Raw genomic sequence first — 24,271 nt, 5'->3', positions numbered from 1 at the left:
TTGGAATGGGGAATATGGAGTTATCTGGAAAAAAAAGAAGAAAAGGATTGGAAGAGCAACAGAGAGGTCATTTATACAGATGAGGAACAAGACTGTGTCCAAGATACTGCCTTGGGGCACTCTGGCCTTCATTGGATGATGAGAGGAGAGGGCTCCATCGAGAGCAACTTTTAGACTGCACAGGTGGAGGAAATCAGAATGGCAGGTATGAAGGTAGCCTTGTATGGCACAGGCAACAATCCTCACAAGCAGATCATGGTTCCACACTGTGTAGAATAGCTTAGATATGTCGAGTGAGATGGTCTTGACATCTTTATTTGAGATTTAGAATCTCTGACCATTGCTGAGAGAAAGGCAGCAGAATGTCTTCAGTTTGAGTGATGAGGACAGAATCCAAGCTCATGGTCAGCATTCAGGGTATTTGCAAAGAGGAAAGACTGGAAATTGGGAGGGATAATGAATTGCATGAGATTACTTTTTGGTATTGAAAGTGATGTGGCAAACTTCCATGCACACAAAAGGTGACCAAAGGAGAGCACACTATAGACAGCAGACAAAGGAGAAGTAGGAGCAGTCGAGTAGGATTTGAGAACATTGGTTGAGTCATTGATGTCATTTGAGCCTGTGGCTGATGAAAAGTTGAGGGTAGACGAAACATCCTCCACATTCTTTGGTGTAGAAGACATGGTGTCCTGAAGGCATTGTGTATGGAGAGAGAGAGAGAGAGAGAGAGAGAGAGAGAGAGAGAGAGAGAGAGAGAGAGAGAGAGAGAGAGAGAGAGAGAGAGAGAGCGACAGAGACAGACAGAGAGATATAGACTGAGAGAGAGAGAGAGAGAGAGAGAGAGAGAGAGAGAGAGAGAGAGAGAGAGAGAGAGAGAGAGAGAGAGAGAGAGAGAGAGAGAGAGAGAGAGAGAGCGACCGAGACAGACAGAGAGATATAGACTGAGAGAGAGAGAGAGAGACAGATATATATATACATTGGTTGCAAGAGATATGGAGGCAAACACCAAATTAAGAAATTCTGCCTTGTCTAGAACAACAAATGAGTTGAGGCCGTTTGAGGTGAATGAGCAGGTGGAACAGGAGTGTCACCTTCCTCTTTGTTTGAATGCAGCACATGGCTCTGGGTAGCATCATTTGCTGGGGATGTTGAGGGGAAATGGGTGAGAGGTGAGGGTGAAGTGGAGTGGAGTGGAAAAGAGATCACAACTTTAAACAAAGGAGTCTGGTTTGAATGTTAGGGCTTGAGATTAGCCCCATGTTTTCTGGCCTGTCTATGGATGGATTGCCGTGAGCCCTACGGAGTGACCTAACGTTGCCCTCAGTGAGGTTATCCTTCCACATTGTGAAAACAAGCTTGAACACAACTGTCTCACCACTGGATTCATGGTAACCGGACTGATCTGAGCCCAGCTATAAACTGTCATCCCGGTGTTTCCCAAGCAGGGTGATTAATCACTGTGTGTGTCGTCCCTCGGACGGCCATTAAACTGGACGTGCTGTTTGCCAGTATTAGTTGGTGTATGTTAAAGATCCCACGGCATCCATTGCGAAGAGTAGGTGAGCTATCACCAGCACACTGAACAGATTCTTACCGAAACGTACAAGAGGGCATTGCATCGGCGGCACAGCCACACCCTCAGCCAATTCTGCCACCCCACAGCCTTGTGCTGAGTGCGAAAGAAGAAGTGTACTTTCCTTTTGATTAATAAGGTGATTAGTAGGCAATGGGCAAACACAAATGGTAGATGTGACTTGAACCTCGTTTTCCTGCATCATGAGCCGGGGCAGGGGGGGGGGGGGGTTCACATGTGAAGAAGCCAACCCATTTCACGTTTTTCATCTGCTTCCTGTACTTTGTACATTTTCAGACAGAACAGTCATGAGCAAAAACAGTTGGAGTTGGTAATTGTGCACACTTACAGGAAAACGTAACATTTAACTTGAAGAAGTTATCCTGTGTTGTTTCAGTAGTTCAAGTGGTGAAATGACGATTACAGAGATTGTGCAGTTAATTTACAGAGATGCATAATGTTGTGATATGAAAGAGGAAGGAGGGTAGCTTCACTTGCTTTACTTGATTACATCTTTCTGAGATGATGAGATGTTTTTGGACCTCTTCAGTACCCACAGCTCTTCACGGGAATCCTGTCTCCGTGGAAAGGCTTGCTTCTTTATGGGCCCCCAGGTAGTTATGTTCACACGAAACACACATACGAAGCTTGGACATTTTCCTGTATACCGTATATAAAAATGAAATTGTTTTCTTGAAGAAAGGATGTACTTTTAGTATTCCATGCATCACAAAAATGTTATTTTTCAAGTGACTCCAAAAAAAAAACACCAGAATCCCAATGCTAACTTCTTCCCTGATTTCCAGCAGTAATGTTAATCTGAATCTCACCTAACTCGAAGGGTTACCAGCAATCCAGCATCACCAAGGTAAACCAGAGTACAAATGGAATTTGAAATTCTCATGGCCCTTTATAAACCCCAGCAGTAAGCTCACCGCAAACCCAAACTCAAACGTATCCCAATGCTTACCTTACATTGTCAGTGCCTGGATTATTCAGTGAATTAGCATATTATTATCCTCCTGCTATTAATTTGGAATTGGTCACTGGCTTTGACACCAATACAAGTTTTCATTGCGGACCCTTGGCATCAAAAAGCTACATATATCGAACGAACAGTTTCAAATGGAGCACGTCGCCTCCATTAGAGATCTTGCATCAGACGTGGCAATAAATACGAATTGGTGCTCCCAGTTTGCCGACTCGATGACAGAAGATGCCGTTTGCATTTTTGCCAGCTCCATCCCTTCCCCATTTAGAATCCAATGCCGGCAACTTGCCATTATAATCGATGAAATGAAAGATAAATTTGGTTACAACATTGTACATACACTGTAACACATAAGAGCTCTTTGTACCAAGGATCAGGGTAAATGGAGCACTGTCCTGCTGTTTGTTCTACTGTGATCCTACTCCATCCTTTGGATAACACGACGGTTGCGTTCAACAAGCTAAACGTTGATAAAGGTTCACAGTAATCAAACCAAATGATGGATCCTTAAAATACACACCAACTGATGATATAATCGAAACAAGACTGACTTTAGTGGTGTGATGGTGGTGGTAACACTCCTCCTCCACCCCTTGGAGAAATAATCTGCAGTGATTTTAATTAATGGTGTCTGCTCTTCAGCGAGGAAGAGGAACTGCAGCGCAGTTACCTTGTCTGTTGCATCTCATTCTTCCTGTCCCGTGAACATATTCCCCCCACGTACGCGAAGCAAAAAGCAGGGTTATGAAATTGATTCACTTTGTCTGTCTGTCTGTCTGTCTGTATGTCTGTCTGTCTGTCTACAAACATCAGTTTATGATCAAGGAACAACTTCATTTCAATTCAATGTTATATTTTGAACATGAATAGGAACTGAACCTCAAGTTTAGCAGTACTTTGGCTCCTAATTCGTCCCGATCGCGCATCCGCACAAAGGACACAAACAACAGGCATGAATAACTAATATAACATGTTAGATAAAGTGGTGTAAAAGACAATGCATCAACGGCGGTAAACTTCCAATATTTTTTAAAAAAAATTGCAACCTTTAAAATCTTTATTCTGTTTCAACTGCACATGTTCTGTAGTGTTTTAGAACGTCCATCTTTCATTTCAAAACAAACACTGCTCTCCTTAAATGACCAACCACGCAGCTATCTCTCCCTAATCTCATCACAAAATTTGCTCCACAGGGACAGGCAAAACGTTGTTAGCCAAAGCTGTAGCGACAGAGTGCAACACAACGTTTTTCAACATCTCTGCCTCCACGATCGTAAGCAAGTGGCGTGGTGACTCAGAGAAACTTGTGCGAGTACGTACGTACCCCACACCTATTTTGTGATGAAAATGTTTTGCTCCAAAGTTTCCTCCTCCGCTCCTGAGGATCATGTGATTGTTTGTCTTTTTTTTTCTCAAACAATTACATGATTTTTTTTTTTTAAGTTTTCAAATACGGTTTGGGCCGAACTTCGATGTTACATTGTTGGAGCAAAAGGTTTCATAAAGTAACATAAACTTATCTGTATCATTTTCAGTGTTACAATTCCTAATTTGATAGTTTCAGTTCACAGATGTTCAGAAATAGTTCGTTGGTCTGATTATTATTAAATCCTTATCATGTCATGATAAAATATTTGGTCTTTAAAGCTATGACATTGTCGGAAATCGATATTGATAGGGTTAATTCTTTGGCTTGGTATGCCCCCTTTTGTATGCAACATGGGCTGGCAGGATGGCCAAGAGGTACGCACACTTGCATCTTAGCTGTCTAGCCTGGGTTAGAATCCTGACCCAGGTATTGTGATTCAACCACAGGTGCTTTTTGAACTTGCTCGTTTCCATGCCCCTTCTACTATCTTCCTGGATGAGCTGGAGTCTATCATGGGTCAACGTGGCACAGTTCCTGGGTAAGTTGTTCACCTATTTGGGTCTGTTTGTTTGTTTATCTGTCGACACATAATGTGCTAACGTTGGCCACAAACGCCACTTGGTGGTAGCCAGTATTACACGTCATCTTTTTTTCAACCGAGTACCTCCATGAAGTATGTACAATTAGAGTGCGAGCGCATCTATAAAGTATGTACTATTACAATGTGAATATGTTGATCAAGGATGTACAATTAAGAATGTGACTGCGCCGATAAAGTATATCTTTTAAGAATGTGAGTGCATCTATGAAGTACATACCATTAAAACATCCAAACATCTGGAAAGTACAGAATGTAACAGCATTATAAAATTCATACGATTGCAGCGTAAATCTATATATAATGGAGGAAAAGTATGTTGTGGGTTGTGTGTTGTATGATGTATGTATCATCTACTCCTTCGAAAGGTTTTGACCGAGGAAGCTGAAACTTTCAGGGATTAATGAGGGCACCCTGGAATTGTGCTAGTGCAAGTTTCACTCGATTCCTTCAAGTTTTTTAAAAAACACTTTTTTTTTTGCCCATTTTGTCATTTTCTTCCTTTGAGGGGAGGGTGGGGCTGACATTGGAATTATCTGAGCTATATAACCACGATGTATTGTACATGCTTATAAGTAGTACGCATATTTTTGCTTCACATAGATAAACCGGATTATGTTTATTTTTCGGGGAGCGATCGAGACTGTTGCCTAGACACCGCCCAAGTAAAAGGATGTGCCAGAACAGTGATCTTCACCATTGTTTTAGAGGGGGGCCACTTTTGCCAATAAGACATCAGTGAGAGAGCCGCCATACCGCCTGCAAGACTCAATATTGGCTGCTATTAGGCCCTGCCCCCACATACTCTTCTTTGTTGTGGTTTAGTGGGTTGGAAGTGTAATTGTTGTATACTGCAACCATATCCTCATGTAGTTACGTTACTATTATACTTCGCATTGGAACACTCATTTGAAACCATTGGGTCAATTTGATAGCATTTATGGTGAATTATATTGGGATGTTTTCACGTTTGTGTATTATCAGCTGCACGTCAGGGGCCACACTTTAGGCATCCAGGGGCCACCAGTGGCTCGCTGGCCGTGCAATGAATAGCAGGGTGTCAGAATAACATGCTGCACACTTGGAACAAGATCACCCCTAGGATGGGTACCACCGATATATGTGCCCACAAAGAAATTTATTTTATGGGGTGGGGGTTGAGAATTTTCAAAAAATCCAACAAGGAGGCCAAATTTGAGAAATTGTCGTATAAAATAAATGTTGCAGGAAATGGTCGATTTAATGGGGGTGGAGATATTTTGATCTTGAGAATATTTAATACTTTGACCGTAATTTCTGTGAACAAGGAACAAAATCGAAGAGAAAACTTATTTTGGGAAAATACATTGTTTGCAGTAAAATTAAATTGCAATTCAAACAAGTGCATCACAATGCCAAGAAAAAAAAAAAGCCAAATGCAGCACAACTAGAAAAAGATTGGATTCCATTTGTCAGGATGCAAGACAAAGACGTCAACAAGAATAAGCCTACTAACATAAGGGACAGTTCATTGGATGGATTCCGCCCACAGGGGGCAGGTATTTGCTAGTCTATACAATAAAACCAAAAAGGTCTGTTTGATCGTTGCATGAATATAAACCTTTGTCGTCAATGCATCGTCTACACATGACGCAAACAAACATCAGCGTGCACAAAAACCACACAAACACACAGCAAGTCCTGGCGAGGGTCTACAATCTCTGATTGCTCTTTGTAGTTGAATATGCATGACCTGCCGAAGGCTGAATGTCCAGAAAGGTGAGATGGCTAAGTGGAAGCATATTGGTGCCCGAGTTGTTCGTTCTGGGTTATATTTTCAGTGGAATAAGATCACAACTACAACAAAGTGCAAACATTCGAAAAAGCCACATTACTGCTACCTCTTAACGACTACCTCTTAATTGCACTTAATGAGTGCCGGCATGCTCGTATGTCGGAGTGGCGACCCGTCCAGGATTGTGCCCAATAGCCAAGGAGACTGCCTTGGCAGCACCAACGCTCTGCATAGAGTATAGTCCCAATGGAATGGATGGATGGAGAGATTGTAACATTTTTTTCCCCCACCATTTACCCTCTAGGCTCGACATGACCAGCTATTTATCCCTACCTCATGAGCTATTTAAACTCATCGACTGGCCGCTGCAATTTTGACCAAAAAAAAAAGATAGAAAAAGCACAAAATAAGTCATCTATTTTCTGCATGATGCCCGCCACTTTAATGGTTTGTTTGAGAGCCTCACACAAGAGAAATTCCTCCTTCAGCTCTGTTTCGTGTATGTCGCGGCCAAACATAAGAAGATGTGCAAAATTGGAAACACCACACGATTCACCAAGCTGCACTGAAATTTTTGATGGACAATTTTTGATGCTTTAATCTGATAGACAACTTGATGATGAATATTTCAACCAAAATTGCACGATTTTGGGGAAAAAAATTTTTGCCCCCTTCGGGGTAAATTTGCTCCCGGTTAAGAACCACAACTCTACAAGATAAATTGGACTTCTGAGATCATGCCGAGACCCCAGTCCCTTGTTTGTGATGGCGAGACCCCAATCCATCTATCCATCCATCCATTGGGACCACACTCTGTGTAGAGCGTTGGTGCTGCCTAAGCAGTCTCCTTGGCGATTGGGCACAATCCTGGACGGGTCGCCAATCCGACACAGGATACCAGCAAGCTAGCACTAATTTTGCCCACCTCAGAAGTATGACAGGCAGAGTCAACCCCACCTGGTATTAATGCAACAGCCAGGTGGGATTTTAACTCAGGATCCTTGGATCGCAAGCCCACCACCCCAACCATTAAGCCAACACCAGGCATAGACCCCGGTTCTATGTTGTATTACTCGATTATCGATGTTTAAATCACATACTGACGTCATGCGTCGGCTGCACCAGCAGGCAGGCATCGGATTTTCAACATCTTGATCTTTTATTCCTCGACCTCTGTGCTCAAATCCAGAACACTCTATGTTCATATGTACTTGGACAATAATCTTGGTTTTCCACAAGGTCATTTTTCACAAAGTTTTTTCCGTTTCTGATGTCATAGAAGTCAAATTTTCTTCAATGCCACGAAAGTATTCCTGCTTGCATCGTATTCTCATTTGAAGCAGATGGTTTACCAAACACAACTGTGCACCGATACTCCAGCAATTTTTTTTTACAAATACCTTCAGAAAATGATGCATCGGCCACATACTAAATGTCTACCGATTTCTGCTGTGAAGGTTAACGTAGTCCACCCATCCTGTTCCTTGCCCAGGTAGCTACTGCGGTAGCATCAGAGATCGGTCTTTATCAGATGAGAGGGTGATTTAACTCTCTTATAATGTTGAGAAAATACGGTCGTTGACAGTAATTTGCTAGTTCACCAATGTTTGATTTGAAACTGTGCACATCCTGACAGTGGGGAGCATGAGGGAAGCCGGCGGATGAAGGCAGAGCTTCTGGTGCAGATGGATGGTCTTGCTCACTCGGACGATCTCGTGTTTGTGCTTGCTGCCTCGAACATGCCATGGTAGGGAGGAACACTTCTTTGTAATCTTCTATTCTCCCTTTGCACTTAGTCTCTGAACAGCCAAATCCAGTCACATCGTTTCTCATGTCACCTACATGCCGATGACACACAATTTTCCCTCTTTTATCGTTTGAATAACTTTACCTTTCAACCCCAAATCTCCTGAAGTTCATAGAAAAATTAGTAACTGCTTCAGCAATTAGTAACTCCAACCAGTTCTGGTCCATAATGCAACCCACAACTTGTGACCTGGTAAGTATTTTGAACCATACAACTCTGTTGCATGCTTTCAATAGACCGCCTCTGGATTTATCTCATGCAATGTGTACACAAGCCAATCAGATTGGTATCTTTAACTGGAATCTATCTTGCCACAGCTACCTGGGGTGTGTTCTGATAACAAGCAGCATGCTATCACTATCCAAGCCAGTCGTTCTGTATCAACTACTTTGCAAGCCGCTCGCCTAGCCGCCCGGCAAACAGAGAAAGCAATGAAGAGAGGTGCTTCATTCTGTTCCCTAAAATGGTTGCCATAGTCGGATTCAAAATGATACTACAACCAATGGAATGTTCAGATGCATACCCCTGTTATGTAGACTCATAATAATATTGAAATGTGCATTTCATACCTTAATTTCTACACTACTTTCATCCTAAATCTTCAAGATCTAGAAACATGCAAAACCTGCAAAACCTCCTCCTCTCCCCAAAATGCACAATGGTAGGGGCCATGGATAAGTTTGACAGGGGGTTCCTCCTTCTGACTCCACATTTCTTTCTTTCTTTCTTTCCTTCTTTCTCCTCCTCTGTAGCCGCTGCTAACACAATAAATTCCTTTGTGGAAGTTGTCACACGAGGATCAAGTAAAACTGAAAATGACACCCCGGATAGCATTTGCTCGAGTACCACCACAGCATTGTTTCCATGGAGACCGCGTTGTTGTTAAGCTGTGCAAAGCGCTCCGTTGTGTTGGAGGCTTACTTGAGCACTTTGAATCAAGAAAGCCAAGCCTGGTGTTGGCTGAGTGGTTAGGGTGGCTGCCTTGGGATCTTTGGGTCCTGAGTTTGAGCCCTGTTGGCCGCTGAGTTAAGACCAGGTGTTGACTCAGCCTGTCAACCTTCTGAGGTCGGCAAAATGAGTACCAGTGTAGTGGTATGGGGCGACACAGCCGCTATACCACTACACTGGTATAGGGCTCAGCGGCACAGCATCAGCGGCAGAGTCGTGCCCCAACAAAATGATAGCTACCCAGCAGCCAAGCTGCCATACGTAAGAAGAAGAAGAAGAAGAAGAATCAAGAAAGCCACTTGGCAAGCGATAGCAAGCAGTTTGCTAACAGAACACACCCCTGTTCTGCACTTACAATGCAGGAATTTTGAAATGATGTATGAATGCAAAATGAAGCCTTTTGTGCATGCGGTGTGTGGACTTTCAGTGACTCTGTTCGGCTGACCAGGCACCTTTAACCTGCCGTTACTAGCGTGAAACGTGTGATTGAAATCGTCTTTTGAACATAATTTTCAGCATTTAGACGAAAGAGTGGCAATTTCAGAATGGTTCAACATAATTGTTCCGTTCCTGAATGCAAATCGGACTCGCGGAAAGATAGGCATACGAGAAATATCCGTGGATGAGAGGTGTCGAGTTCCTACTGTTTACTGTTAGTACAAGCTAGCGTTGGCTACAGATTTTTTTTTTAAGTGCACACACACACACACACCTCCTTTAGCAGTAAATGCAAAAATCTAGTATAATTTATGTTGTGGTCCTGAAAGCACAAATGCAACACATATCTACAACAGGAAACTAACCTGGGGCCCATCACAATATCAATTTGCCCAACATGTAAAACTTGCATCACAAGCTCCAGGGCCAGAGGGGATTCCATCCACTGCACGAGGTGCGGTGAATGGTTCCATCCGGCCTGCACTGCTCTCAGTAAACAATCACACGACACCCATACATGCACCTGCAGCAGCTTTCAGCTGAATCCAAGCTCAGACCCAAATAGCGATTCACCAACACATGTCCCAAATGTATTTCAACCACCCTCATCACTTCGACTCCTCCACTCCACACACCACCATCACCTGCACACAACCAAACACCTCGACCGCAAAAACGCACAAATTACCTCGATATCCTCCAACACAACACAGATGGCCTCATTCGACAAGGCCGTACGACTTAACCACTTCACTCTCACAAACAACACTCACATCGCCATCATACAAGAAACCAAGTTACACGAGAAAAACCAAACACCGACCATCCCCAACTATTTCTCGTCTCATCAAATATTATAGAATCGTTAAAAAATAGGCAATTCCACCCCCGACGATAGGTGAACCAGCATGAAACGTTGGACATCACATCAATGCACTGCTTAATATAATTGCTCATAATTTTTTTTTTGTGAAACTCACACTTGGTGTCCTCTATCACCTTTCCTCTGGTCTTGCTGCCTCTGTCCTCACAACTCCATGTGTTGCCCAAGCCTCGCCAGACAGCAGCACCCAATCTCGTTTCCCTCTCCACATACAAACATCCAGTTCATCTCCACTCCTTTATTCCTCTTTTCTCTCGCTTGTGGAATTGCTTTCCCGAGTTTGCCCTTTCGTGCTCTTCCCTCCGTTCATTCAAGGCAGTGACTCATCGCAACATCATTTTTGTCCTACATGTCCACTCATGATCTCTTGTTTTTGCCCACATCTTTGTCAACTTTTACAGCTCACCTACTTTTATTGATGTAATTCCCATGTATGTTTCCCTCTTCTGCCTGTTGCTCTCCATCTGTTGATTCATCTGCCTGCTCCCCTCTGACATTCACCCATTTGATGAGTTTTATCCTCTCTATTTTAAGCAACCTTGTCTGCCCATCAACTGTAGTTAGCTTCACATTGAGGTAATGATTTACCTATTTACATAAATACTTCACGTCCAGTTGTGCATCTTACCGTCCGTTTCATTGCCGGGCTGTGTTTACCTGCATGAGCAGTTGCTGCATTCTCCGTCCATTTGATGCAGGGAGTTGGATCACGCGATGCTTCGACGGCTTGAAAAACGTGTCCTTGTTGATCTACCAAACATGGAAGCACGCCAAGAAATGATTCATCATCACTTACCAGCCAATAACTCCATGGCTGGGATTCAGCTACAAACCAGCCTCGATTATGAGAAACTCGCTCAGGTTATGTCCACATTCTATAGCTCTTAATCGTTAATTCTCCATTTTGTTTGTCCTATGCCATGTCTAATCCAACTCGTGAGCTCCTTTCACCGAATTCAAAAAGTGCCGCTCTCTGGCTTTCACCCAACTGTATAGGGGCAGATTATCTGAATGATAACAAACTTGAATGCTGGCCTGCTTGCTTTGTATGTCAAGCTGTGAAGCCGTCGATATATTATGTAACATGTATTACAGCAATATTGGACAACCCAACCTCAACCTGTCCACCCTTCCCAGCCAATACTTCGTAATGCAGGGCCAAAAACTCCCCCCCAATCATTTTGTAATGCTTTGTAAAAATCCCCCCTCCTCGAAAAGGAGTACATGAGAAAATCAAGTTTATGAATAATAGAAACACCCGCTCCCTTTTGGAGGGGCCTGGGGGCAGGGGGTGGAAGGGGATAGTGGGGCAGGTAGGGCAAATATATTTTGTGCCATTGCTAATAATCCTCCCCCCCCCTGTTTGCAGCAGGGGTCAGTAAACCACTTGCACTGTGGCACATGTGCAGGAGAGAATAGTAGGTCATTTAGGGAGAGGGGGAGGGGATTATGCCTAGTGTTGGCTTAATGGTTAGGGTGGTGGCCTTGGGATGCCAGCATCCTGAGTTTGAATCCCACTCAGCTGTTGAATTAATACCAGGTGTGGTTGACTCTACCTGTCATCCTTCCGAAGTTGACAAAAATGAGTGCCAGCTTGCTGGTATACTGTTTCGGAGTGGCAACCCGTTCATGATTGTGTCCAATAGCCAAGGAGACTGCTTAGGCAGCACCAACGCTCTGCACAGAGTATGGTCCCAATGGATGGATGGATGGAGGGGAGTTAATGACCCGACCCTGGGTATTGCCAACAAATACGCAAAATTTGGTGCAGATCGGATGAAAATTTTAAGTTGTCCCCCCCCCCCCCCACAGAGAGGGAGGTCATTCTTTTCTTTGTTCCCATGACTTGCCCATGGGTACTACCAACAAGTGTGCAAAATTTGGTGGAGATCGGCCCAGTCCTGTTTTTTTTTTCTATTATTTTTGGATGTACACACACACACACACACGCACGCACGCACTTTATTTAATATACAGTAGTAGGTTTCATGGTGGATATAATGGTGTTATTAACATGGAAAAGCTTATTGTTCACACAAACACAAGCGACGTGTTATTGAAGTAAGAACTAAAGTCCAAAGTGATCCTCAGACCTGCTTGAGGGAAATAAGGAATCCAATATGCTTACCGTAGTTTTTTATGATTGTACAACAAAAATGTCAGTCCACTGGACAATTTGAAGAGGTTATTTAACTCACATTGAAACACCACTCTCACATTGAAATACTACTCGAGCACCACACAACGCTGGTCCAACCACACACCCATCCCTCCCCTGTGCGTAACATAACATAGAGAGCCACTGTGGTCAAACTGGACTCGAGCACAAACAGGACAACCCAAGTGTCACATGAAATACCTACAGCAGTTTCTAATGTTTAAAAAAAAATATATATATATATATATATATATATATATATATATATAATTTATGTCTCATTTGCTGCAGCAAACAGAAGGTTACTCTGGTTCTGACATCCACGTCGTCTGCAAGGAGGCAGCTATGCAGTCAGCACGCAAGATCTTCATCATACTGGATAAAATGAAGCCAGGTAAATAGAGATGTTCATGTTATCGTCATTAATCCTTTGTTTCTAAGCTCTTTATATCCTTACATCATAATTGAGGCATTTTTGACTTTGGTCCAGTATTTTTTTTTCAATGATGGTTAAGATGTACAAAGACTTGTCAAATATATGGGGTGAGCACTATGGCCGAGTAAAGTCTTTTGGGGAAGAGGGGAGCCGGCACAAACTTTGAGTGGCCCAAAGAAGTGCAACACCGAGCTTTTGAAATCAAACAAAAAAATGTTTTTTTTCTTATACTCTCAACTCATGGAGTAGCAAAACGATGGAGGGTAACAAGTTTACAGACTGATTGGGGGGCTAAAGGGGAACAATAGGCAGTCAAAAATGCACAGACTCATCGCAAGTGAGTGGCAGGAATGAAATGGGGAGGGAAGATGATGACAAAAAAAAGGAAACAAACCAACTGACTAACTAACCCCATGGAAATTTCTCTGTACTATTTTTCTGAGAACATAAGACAGATTAACTAACTAACCTGTACTATTTTTTGCTGAGAACATCAGACAGGTTAACAAACTAACCTGTCTTATGATGGTCTAAACCAAGTTCACATTTCCTATTATGCCTGGTGTTGACCTAATGGTTAGGGTGGTGGGCTTGCGATCGTACTAGGATCCTAGGATCCCCCTTGGCTGTTGAATTAATACTAGGTGGGGTTGACTCTGCCTGTCATCCATCCGAGGTCGACAAAATGAGTGCCAGCATGCTGGTATCCTGCGTTGGAGTGGCGACCCGTCCAGGATTGTGCCCAATAGCCAAGAAGACTGCTTAGGCAGCACCAACGCTCTGCACAGAGTATGGTCCCAATGGATGGATGGATTTCCTATTAGTAGGTGAACAATCCAAAGCTTTGCAAGTCTGCTTCAAAATGATATAAAGAATCAACATAGAAGACAAAAGATATTCAAAAAACAAATGTGGGGAATAGAGTCAGCAAGAGGAGAAGAGATAGGTACAGGGAGAAAAATTAAAAAATGACCGTTTTTACAGCCATTTTTCCCTGCTGTGCAGGGGTTAGGCTTTTTCTTGAGGCAATGTTTTATGGCCGGATGCCCTTCCTGACGCCAACCCTGGTTGCCTCTTACGACACACAGGGATATGGTATACCTATTCGAACCAGGGCATACACCGGGACCAGTACACTGGTACTCACTTCGCCGACCTCAGATGGATGACAGATGGCTCAGATGACAGACCTCAGATGGCTGAGTCAACCCCATGGTGTTAATTCAGCAGCCAACGGGGCTTGAACTCAGGACCCTGGGATCCCAAGCCGCCACCCTAACCACTAAGCCAACACCAGGCTTAGATAGGTACAGGGAGAGAGCAGCATAAAGGAATGGTGCACTATACTCTTGAAAGACTAGAACAATTTTCTAAGATGTCCCTTGTTTCACATTAATTGAACTGTAGAAATGATTTTTTTTTTCTGCACATTTACCGTAAAGCATACCTTTATAAAAGGCCATTAGTAGAGTAAATTTGTGGTTTGACCCCAAAAAAATTGATACAAAAGGTTTTTCAACGGTTTTGGATAGGTTTTGACCTCCAAAATAACATACTAAAAATCTACTCAAATCCACCTACCGGAAAGGGCCTATTTTCAAGATGGCGTCCAAAATGGCCGCCGTGGGCTTAAATTTCCATAGAATGTGCAATAGCTGGCCTACATTTGTGATTTTTGTGTCAATATCTATGTTTTGGAGGTCAACAAATCCAAAGAAACCATTTTCAAAGCTGATCAGTGATGGGAAAAACCTTAAATCCAAGATGGCGTCCAAAATGGCCCCCAAAATGGCCGCCATGGGCATAAATTTGCCACTAAATTGTCAATAAATACTGTGCTTGTGTGATGTATGTGTCGATTTCTATGTTTTGGAGGTCAACAAATCACCTGATATCATTTTCAGAGTTGACTAGTGATGGTAAGGCCTTAAATCCAAGATGGCGTCCAAAATTCCCCCCCCCCCCAAATGGCCACCATGGGTGTGTACTTGTTTTAAAACAGGCAATAAATGGACTACATTTGTAGTGTTTGTGTTTATTCCCATGTTTTGGAGGTCATGCCCAATCCTTCAAATAGTGTCTACCTGAAAAGTTGTCCCGTGTGTAGTGATCAGAATTAATTGACCATCTTGTGCATAACATAAATAAAAATATGCTTTGGTAATTTAGAAAGTAATAAATTAATCGGCTCTCACAATGATCACCATTTCCTCCAGAACGTACTTTCAATTAAAATGCCTTCAAGTTAGGGTAAATCGAAAACATCAACGAAAGTTCGTTCATTGAAGTAGCATTTACCATAGATAAACTATGCTTCCTCTTCGTCCTCCGATACTGTCTTGTTGAAAGGATTTTCGCAGGTATCAAGTTGACAGGGTCCGCAGACGCTGTGGCATGGCAGACCGTATCCCCTACAGCTACAGCGACTTGTTCTACAGCCAGTTGTGCAGTTGCATCGGATCATCTTCAACAACCTTTCTGGAGCAGCGTCCTTGTCTGACATGACTGGAACTAGTTTATTGTCCTCCAGTTTCCAACCCCAGTCTGTTGCCTTCAAGTTTCCGTTCCTCCCCATCCAGACCATAATCTGATAGTATACTCTCAGAGAGTGAAACCTTGTTGAAGACGCTGTTGGTGGCAGACGTTCTGGGGTGACAAACGACTTAGCTGAAGCCAGTTTCTTCACAAAGACATTATATCGCAACTTGGCGAGGGAATCACAGGGATGTCCTCCAAATAATACTTTCATGGCATTGTTGCCGTTTTCCACGACCATGTCTCTTGTTTGGTTGGGGACAAGGAAGGTGTTTGCACAAGCCTTGATTGCTGAATCCCCCTTTGCCAGTTTCTGAAATGCTGACTTTTTTCCAATTCCAAGTACTCGAGATGTCGAGTCACACCCAGTGAAGGCATGAAGGAAGAGAAGATGTGGGCATAGCTCTTCACCCAATGATACTTTCAGCTGGTTGATATTGTGCACCTTCCAGTTCCTGGATGAATTGTCAGAACGAAAATACAGTTCTTTGCTGTCGACGCTAGCGTAATGCAATAATAGCACCAACAGATCTGTATCTTCTCCAATCAGGGTAGTTGATTGTTGGTATGACGATGTCACTGCCGCTTTTACTATGTCTACATCGGCATCCCCTGGTGCATGAATTACGTTCAAGCCAATTTTCTTCATTTCCTCACTGATGAGGTTGATGAGCTGTTGCTTGTTGGAGCTCCTGGACAGGAACTCATCCTTTTTGCCAGAGAATTCTGTTCCAGGTGTGAAGCTGACTTCGGGATGAACAATATGGCCACGGCGCTTGTGTGTATTGTCCTTAAAGATGGTCCATCATCATAACCATCAAAAACGACTGTTGCTTTTCCATAGTGACGAATAGTGAAGTCAGCATACGACTTGGCTATCACATTGAAACTGTCCCCGGCTGTCCATGACAAACGATGCAGCAAGGAGCCACCATCAAGAACATAGTGCTCAGTTTGGGGAACAGAGTCAGACACGGTATCATTTGACACTTTGGCAGAATGGTCTCTGATAGCTTGAACTAATTGAGGTTTGTCAGCCTTTCTGAAAATACCTATACCCTCAAACAGGGCAGGGGGAAATGGGCTCAGCTCATAGCCCATGACATCTTCCAACGAAATGTCTCCTGTTTTTGACACAACAAGAAATCTTTGAAAGAGTAGAGCAGGGTCAATTGCTCTGTCTGGACCAAGTTTGACTGAAGATACATCTCCAAGTGTTTTGGCTCTGTCTTTTCGTTTGAAGAAGATGTGAAAGCGGGTTTATTGACCATACTTTCCATAATCTTCTTTCCAACAGACTTATGCTCGTGGACATTCACATCCGACGCGGCCACCACTCCAGTCACAACATTTCTTAGTGAGGGATCTGGAGAAAACGGAGAGCATTCACTGAGTTTTGAACTGATTTTGGCTAGGTCAGAAGCATCTCTTTCCATCCTTGCACCACTAGATTCCTTGTGTTGTTCACTAGTTGTGTACAAAAGATCAGTGAATTCCTGCATCGCATTGTTATATTCCGACGTGACCGGCGTTGACATTGTCCATAGAGACCGTTGTTCTTCACCCATCCCACTTCTGCATGTTAGGCCACCAGTGCTCTTCAGGGATCTCATCAAGGTCTGTTCGATGACAAGATCAGGGCTTAGACCCGCCCAGAACTTATTACTCCGTCGGATGACATGGAATCCATCTGCAAACTTGCGGAAGACATCTGGATGATTCTGTTCTAGCTGTCATTTCTTGAAGATACAAGTAAGAAGACTTCAGGTAGTTGTAATGGCCAGCTGCAGCAAATATTGGCAGACATTCAGTTACAGCATGTCGGTGCATTGGCCAAGATCCTTATCGATCTGCCATGATCAACTTTCTTGCGACCCCTAACATTGTCTGATAATTTAACCACAACTGACTTGTCTTGGATCTTGTTCGAAGTTCCATCTTCTGTTTGTCCATTTGTTTTCTGATTGTAACCATTGCTTCAGATGTCACGACATTCTCAAGCGTTGTCTCACCATCCAACACCTTAGAGTACATATCCTCTGACTGAGCCACAAGTGATGCAAACTCAGTATTCTCATTCATCATTTCGGATACAAACATTCGATTAAGGCACTTGTCTACCAGCAAATGTCCTCTGAACGCTCTTTGAACTGCCTTTCCAGTCATCATATGCACCACTGCATTCTCACCATACACGACCTCTAGAACCTTGCTGAGCCCTGTTCCTTGCATGAGTGTTCCTATGGCACCGAGCAAGTTCATGAACATATGAAAACAGCCAAGCAGTAACACAACCCTTTTCAAGGGACTGTCTTGCAGTGCATCTTGGATGATTTCAGCAGCTTTCCAGTAGAGTGGTTGATCAAATGTTATGATGGGTGAGAAATTGTGCTTCATTGCCATGTTGGTAAGGAACTCCAAAGTCGATAGAATGCAAGTCTTATCCCCTGAATACATGTCTATCATTGGCAAAAACATCACTGAAGACTTCTTGGATTTAAGGCTTTCCCATCACTAATCAACTTTGAAAATGATATCAGTGGATTTGTCGACCTCCTAAACATAGAAATCGGCACATACATCACACATGTTCGGCATTTATTGACAATTTAATAGCAATTTTATGCCCATGGCCGCCATTTTGGACGCCATCTTGGATTTAAGGCTTTCCCATCACTGATCAACTTTGAAAATGATTTCAATAGATTTGTTGACCTCCGAAACATAGAAATTGACACAAAAATCGCAAATATAGGCCAACTAGTGCCCATTCTATGGCAATTTAAGCCCACGGCGGCCATTTTGGACGCCATCTTGAAAATAGGCCCTTTCCGGTAGGTGGATTTGAGTAGATTTTTAGTATGTTATTTTGGAGGTCAAACCCTACCCAAAACCGTTAAAAAAAAACCTTTTGTATCAATTTTTTGGGGGTAAGGCTATTTTTTGTTGTAGATTTACCCGACTACATATGAAGACGACATTTAAAGGGTTTTATTTAACGTTTAGCGGTTTACAAAACCTTTAATGACCTCAACAAGTGGTTGAATGTTTGTTTAAACCTCTCATCTCCAGTTTCTTACTCCACAGGGGAGAATCTCCATAATGTGACGTTGGATACTCTCACTACAGAAGACCTCATGCAGGTCATTGCCCATACCAAGCCCTCGGCTAAATGCTTGGCAAAGCGCTACACGGCCTGGCAACAAGAATTTGAGTCGGCATGACTCGCTGCCTTTAAACAGACATTCGAGTCATCAAGTGCTTTCACAGAGATACAAAGTTACGAACATCATCGATTCATGCGATGCCGAGGGTCATAGTTATCGGTCTACGGTAATTGTAGAGCTGTTCAGAGTTCCACCAAGCTACGTGATCTGAAGTCTTCAAGTCATTGGAAGTTTATAATGACCCTTTAAACAGAAATCGGTGAAACAGGAAAACATTCCCATTGGTCAAAAATTGTAACAAGGAAGAAAATAAAGGGAGGATGTTTGTTACAATGCCAGAATAGATCAATAAACATGTCTTGTATAATATTGTTGACCTCATGTCAGTTCATTCTACACATATTTTATTACTCCTAAATGTCTTATAGTTCTCTTCCTCTATTTTGTCAAAGAAGCAAGAGGCCATGTAAAGCAGAAGCACTGTTTGAACCTGAGAGTGGTCAACGAATGGATTAGCAACGCAGTGGAATCTCAGGCTCCTCCGTCCGTACTCGAGATGATTAGAATAGCCACAAAATGCCAAAATGATTAGAATAGCACCGGGCAACGCCGGGTAGCCCTGATAGTACTCGATATACTGCAGGTGATAACAGAAGAGAGAGAGCAAGAAGGAAGGCTATCAGATTAATGAACTGGGGGGTAATGAGAGAAGGTGACTGAGAGAGAGAAAGAGAGTGAGATAGGTGGGGAGGGAAAGAGAGAGAAAGAAGGGAAGTGAGAGAGGGTGGGGGGGGGGGGATAGAGACAGATTAAGAAGAGCATGAGAAGGAGATTTAAAGTGGTTAATAGGGGTAGAAATGATCAAGGGTAGTGATGAATGATGCCATGAGATGGTGGTGTATCACCAACTTGAAGAGGGTTTGAAAAGCCTCAGCAGGGCAGTTGCACAAACGGGAGAAAGGAGTTGAGGTGTGCAGTCAGCCTGGCTTTAGAAAGTTTAACCGGAAGTGAATTATTGAAACAATGCGTGTATCCTGTAGGAGCTGGGAAGGGTCGGAGGGCTAAGACAGCAGTTGGAGCAAAACTTTAGGAAAGGTAATAAAAAATACGAGAGGTCACCAACCTGTCTACGTTGAGAGAACAACACGCCTTGTGCCTGTTGCGGGGATCTCAGTGTAGAAAACGTTAAATTACACAGAAACCTGTGGAGGTCAATGTGATGCAGGTGTTTCAGCCCATAGTGAAAAGCAGTACAATTGTGAGCAACGGATAAAGGCTTTGTAGGCTGTGAGTAGTTCTGGTTTTTTCAAGGAATTATTTGGCATGACAGAGGATACCCAATCTACGGGTGGCTTTGGAGGGCAATTTTGATATATGATCAGCCCAAGAGCAATCATGCGTCATGACGAGGCCCAGAAGTTCAAACAATAAACCTCTTCCATTGGCTGACTAGACCAGAGAATCCCTCGAGGTTGACCGGGTGAGACCCAGATTGGCCAGGGTTTAAAGGTGCGCTCCATTTTCAGAACAGCATCTAATAATTTGCAGATCAGTAGAGAGTTATGCAGCTGCTGTCTACTTAATGGAAGGTTGGGGTGCTATACAGTATATTGTGAAGCCATCTGCAAAATTGAAGAGTTTTTTTAGAGCTGGTGTGAAGCACGTTTCGGCCAGGGCACACCACCGGGATGTGAAGCAAGAAAGACACAACAGATGTTTACATGTTCAAACTAACAGAGCACTCAGTAAAGCGCGTACCTCTGCCACGCAATGCCCGATCCAGGAAAGCATATCGGGCCCAATACATTTTTGAAATATCATGCAAGATATCATTTTTGGCCCTATCTCTCAATGGTTAAGAATCACTGAAAAAATTAAATAATTATCGTATCCAGATCTCCACCAAAATCGAATCAATTGGTCCATGCGACGCACTCAAGCTGTCCACCAAGTTTGGTTTGAATCCGTCCACAACTTTTTGATATATCATGCTATATATCATTTTTATCCCGATCTCTCAATGGTGAAGAATCACTAAAATAATTTAGCAGATCCGGATTCGGATCCAGATCTTCAGAAAAATTGAATCAATCCTTCGTTGTCACACACCCAAAGTGTTCACCAAGTATCATCCGAATCTGTCACTCAAAAACTCCCCCCTCACCTTTCTCCCTCAACTCTCCCCACTCACCCTTCTTCCACCATTCTCAAAGTCTCCCACCCCCTTCTCATCCACAAAGCTGCCTTCTTCCCCTGCCCTCTCTCCTCCATCTCATCACTCCACTTCCTCAAATCTTCAACTGCCTTCTGCCCCCTCTCTTATTACTCCCCACTGTACCTCAACCCAGCACCACAGTCTTTTCTCCTCCTCATCCACCCCCCCTAGCTCTTCTGCAATCCCCCACACTTTCAACAACTCTCCTTACCTCCTCCCTTCTCCTACCCTCCCCTTCCCCTCCCCTCCCCTACCCTCCCCTCCCATTCCCCCAAAGCCTCCTCCCCTCCCTCTTCATTAACAGTGTGGACCTCAAATATCCGGGGCCTTCGCTCAAACCTGACATCCTTCCATTCAGGTTGCCACTGACAAACCAGACATAATCTGCCGAACAGAAACTTTCCTCCCTCAAGACGTCTCTAACTCCCAAGTATCTCTCCCTGGTTACTCCTTCCTCCGGTATGACGGACCTGAGCCTCGTCCTGGAGGAGATGTTGCTCTCTTCATCAAAGACTCTATTCCTCACTCTCCATGCACTGCCCTCACTCCCCTACACCCCCAGGAATACCTCTGGCTACGGCTTCCCCTCCACTCCCACCTCATGTTTATATGTGTACTGTACCGTCCACCGAACAGTGATGACTCCATCTACACCTCACTATCCGAAAACATGGACCATCTTCTATCTTCTCATCCAAACTCTCTCTTCCTCATATTTGGCGACTTCCATTGTCATCACGCCAGTTGGCTAGGTGTGGGTACCTCTCACCTGTCATGGCACTTCAGCTAAAGCTTTCTGCGACTCATTGGGACTGACTCAATCGGTCAATTTCCCGACCCGGATCTCAACCAATGGTACTCCATCTCTTCTGGATCTGATTTTGACAAATTTCCCTGACAATATCTGCTGCTCTTCCTCCACTCCAATTGGTTCTTCTGACCACGTCCTTGTCAAAGTGGACATCTCTCTGGCTATTATCAGGGAACCACCTCACCGCCGTCGAGTTTGGCAATTCACTCAAGCCGACTGGCAGGGTCTCCAAGCAGCCATCAGACTTCAAGACTGGTCTCCCATTCGCTACTTTCTCCAACATCACCGAGTCCCGGGAATTCTTTCAAAGAAACTTGCTCTCCCTCATGCACAGATGCACATCAGGAGCAAGGGTAGCGGGGCTGGGGGGGGGAGGGGTGTACAATCGTGGTTGTGGTAGGTGCGGAATTGCCACTTTTATTGGAAAGTCCCTTTCTCAAGCTCCAGATAAAAGTGTCATCTCAGGTTTGGGCTTGGTTTCGTGCTTCTTGGGTGTTGACTTCAGATGCCATCCTGTAACACACTTTGACAAGCCAGCCATAATGGCTGCTTTGTTTATAGACAATATAATGAATATTCCAATCAACACAGCCAATCCTGTCAGCAGGAACCTGGGAATGGTTCCTGCCCAACCTCCAAACAATCCCTGCAACCATGCTCCGATCTTCCATCCTGGATTGTAATCATGATATTTTGCAGCCTCCTTTCTTATGTGTCCTCCCAGGTCACATAAACATACCATTTAAAGATGCCTGGCGTTCCACGAGATTATTCATTCATATCCTTATATCTATCCTTGTCCCAGTAATCCCTTCATGTAACACTATGCCTCGTTTCAGACGTACAGTGTCTATGTCCCCTTCATCCCGTGTCACACGAAGTGCATAATTATATGTAAGGGTCATATAAGTGTTTTTCCCAGACACGCCTTTCTCATGAAATTTATCCCAATGTTTACCTTTTTCTGCCCTGCGTACCCTGTCACAACCCATTCCTTGTTTCCCCTACTGTCGAACTACCAAACATTCTGCTCTTTATGACATTCCCATAATGCCCTCACTATCTGTTATTGTCCATATTATCACGATTATGCACATGCTAATCAAAAGCACTGCTACATCTGTCATGAACCTCCAGTAACATTCTTCCCACTTGCAGATTTCCTTTCTTTCTCTTTACGACTTCCTGTATCCTCTTTTGTTGTGAGATGCGTGAGTCCATGATTGGCTTACCTTCTCACTTGACAGCAACATGGGTAACCAGTAATACCTGGTAGGGTCCGGTCCAACGTGCCTTCAGGACGTTCCTCCTCTTGAACACCTTGATGTTCACCCAGTCGCCGGGCTGGATGCCGTGGTGTTCCTCCGCAGCCAGGTCTAGTCACGCTTGTTTGACCTACGAGTCAAATTCTTTCACAACCTTTGTTAGAGCAGCACAGAAACTAATCGTTGCCTTGTCCATCATGTATATGTCCATAAGTTTTTTTCAAACACTTTACCAATATTATAACCTAGTGTTGGCTTAGCAGTTAGGGTGGTGGCTTGGGATCTTTGAGTCCCGCTGACCACCGAACCAATCCCAGGAGTTTGACTCAGCCTGTCACTCCTCCAATGTTGGCAAAAATGAACATCAGTACACTGGCAATTGGGGCACCGCATCAGCGGCACAGTCATGCCCCAACCAATGATGCAACCATCAGCGAAAAAGGCAGCACACACCACCAACATTTCACAATACACATAGCTTCTACTATCAATTTACCATTTTATGACTAGCATACCTTGCGATGTTACATACCCTCTTATTTCCAAATTGTCCCTACACCGTGTGTCATCCTGTTATGTACACGTATCAGGAATCCGTATATATTGTTATGCTTCTATCCTTGGCTAGATTGCACGCTGCAACCCGGCCTTCGGCACTCCATGGCCTTTGACAGCCAGCACCCCCTAAAGGGTAGGATGCGATACAGTACAGGGGTTCAGTTCATTCTGCTATATTTTTGTATTTTCATCATGAGGCTCCAACCAACGTTTTCCATTGGCAATTGTTTCTAACTCTGCTAAATTATCAATTATCTCTTACACGGGCCCTTTGCTATTATCCACAAACCCGAAGTAAACTCGCACAAGTTCAAATTGTGCAATTTTAGATACCGCGGTAAAATTTCCTTTTAAACAAACTCATTAAAAACACACATGATTGACCTCAACCTCGGATCACCGGTAATACGTCTCACTCTGCATTATGCCTGCGATAACTTGCCCACTCTCTCCAAAGGATATCGTGAGATCTTAAATGTTCATGAACTCATGCTATCAGACAGGCCATCCAATCAACGTCCATCCGAGGGGCTGAACGCACGTTAATGCATCGTCTGTTTGCGAATTTATCAGCCTGAGCAGTGATGTACCATCTATATATTATGTATGCAAATTTGTATTTTCACATCACACTATTACCTTCACCACTGATGCAAATGCTCACCTGCACCCACCACTTGCTCACCTGAACAAGGCTTGCCCCAAACACGAAAACAAACCCAATTTTGATTCATGACTCATG

At 43.7% G+C, this 24,271-nt stretch overlaps 1 protein-coding gene across 12 annotated transcripts in view; it reads left to right on the top strand.

Annotated features, from left to right (window-relative positions):
- Window positions 1-19,049, top strand: part of KATNAL2 (katanin catalytic subunit A1 like 2) — a 130,693-nt gene extending 111,644 nt beyond the window's left edge. For 10 of the 12 annotated variants that reach the window (XM_085849383.1, XM_085849377.1, XM_085849376.1 and 7 more), the window contains 7 exons: window positions 2,127-2,190; window positions 3,761-3,879; window positions 4,383-4,474; window positions 7,945-8,055; window positions 11,083-11,245; window positions 12,834-12,936; window positions 18,601-19,049. In XM_085849383.1, coding sequence (XP_085705509.1) covers window positions 2,127-2,190; window positions 3,761-3,879; window positions 4,383-4,474; window positions 7,945-8,055; window positions 11,083-11,245; window positions 12,834-12,936; window positions 18,601-18,737 — 789 coding nt within the window. In that variant the 3' untranslated portion in view covers window positions 18,738-19,049. The other 2 variants (XM_085849378.1, XM_085849387.1) reach the window with 2 other exon arrangements.
- The last annotated feature ends 5,222 nt before the right edge of the window (window positions 19,050-24,271 follow it).

Source organism: Eptatretus burgeri, chromosome 12 (genome assembly GCF_056783735.1).
Source record: "Eptatretus burgeri isolate ZD-2024b chromosome 12, Ebu_testis_v1, whole genome shotgun sequence".
Lineage (NCBI taxonomy): Eukaryota > Metazoa > Chordata > Myxini > Myxiniformes > Myxinidae > Eptatretus > Eptatretus burgeri.
The sequence above is the reverse complement of the archived record's forward strand: the minus strand, read 5'-3'. Positions and strand labels throughout refer to the sequence as shown.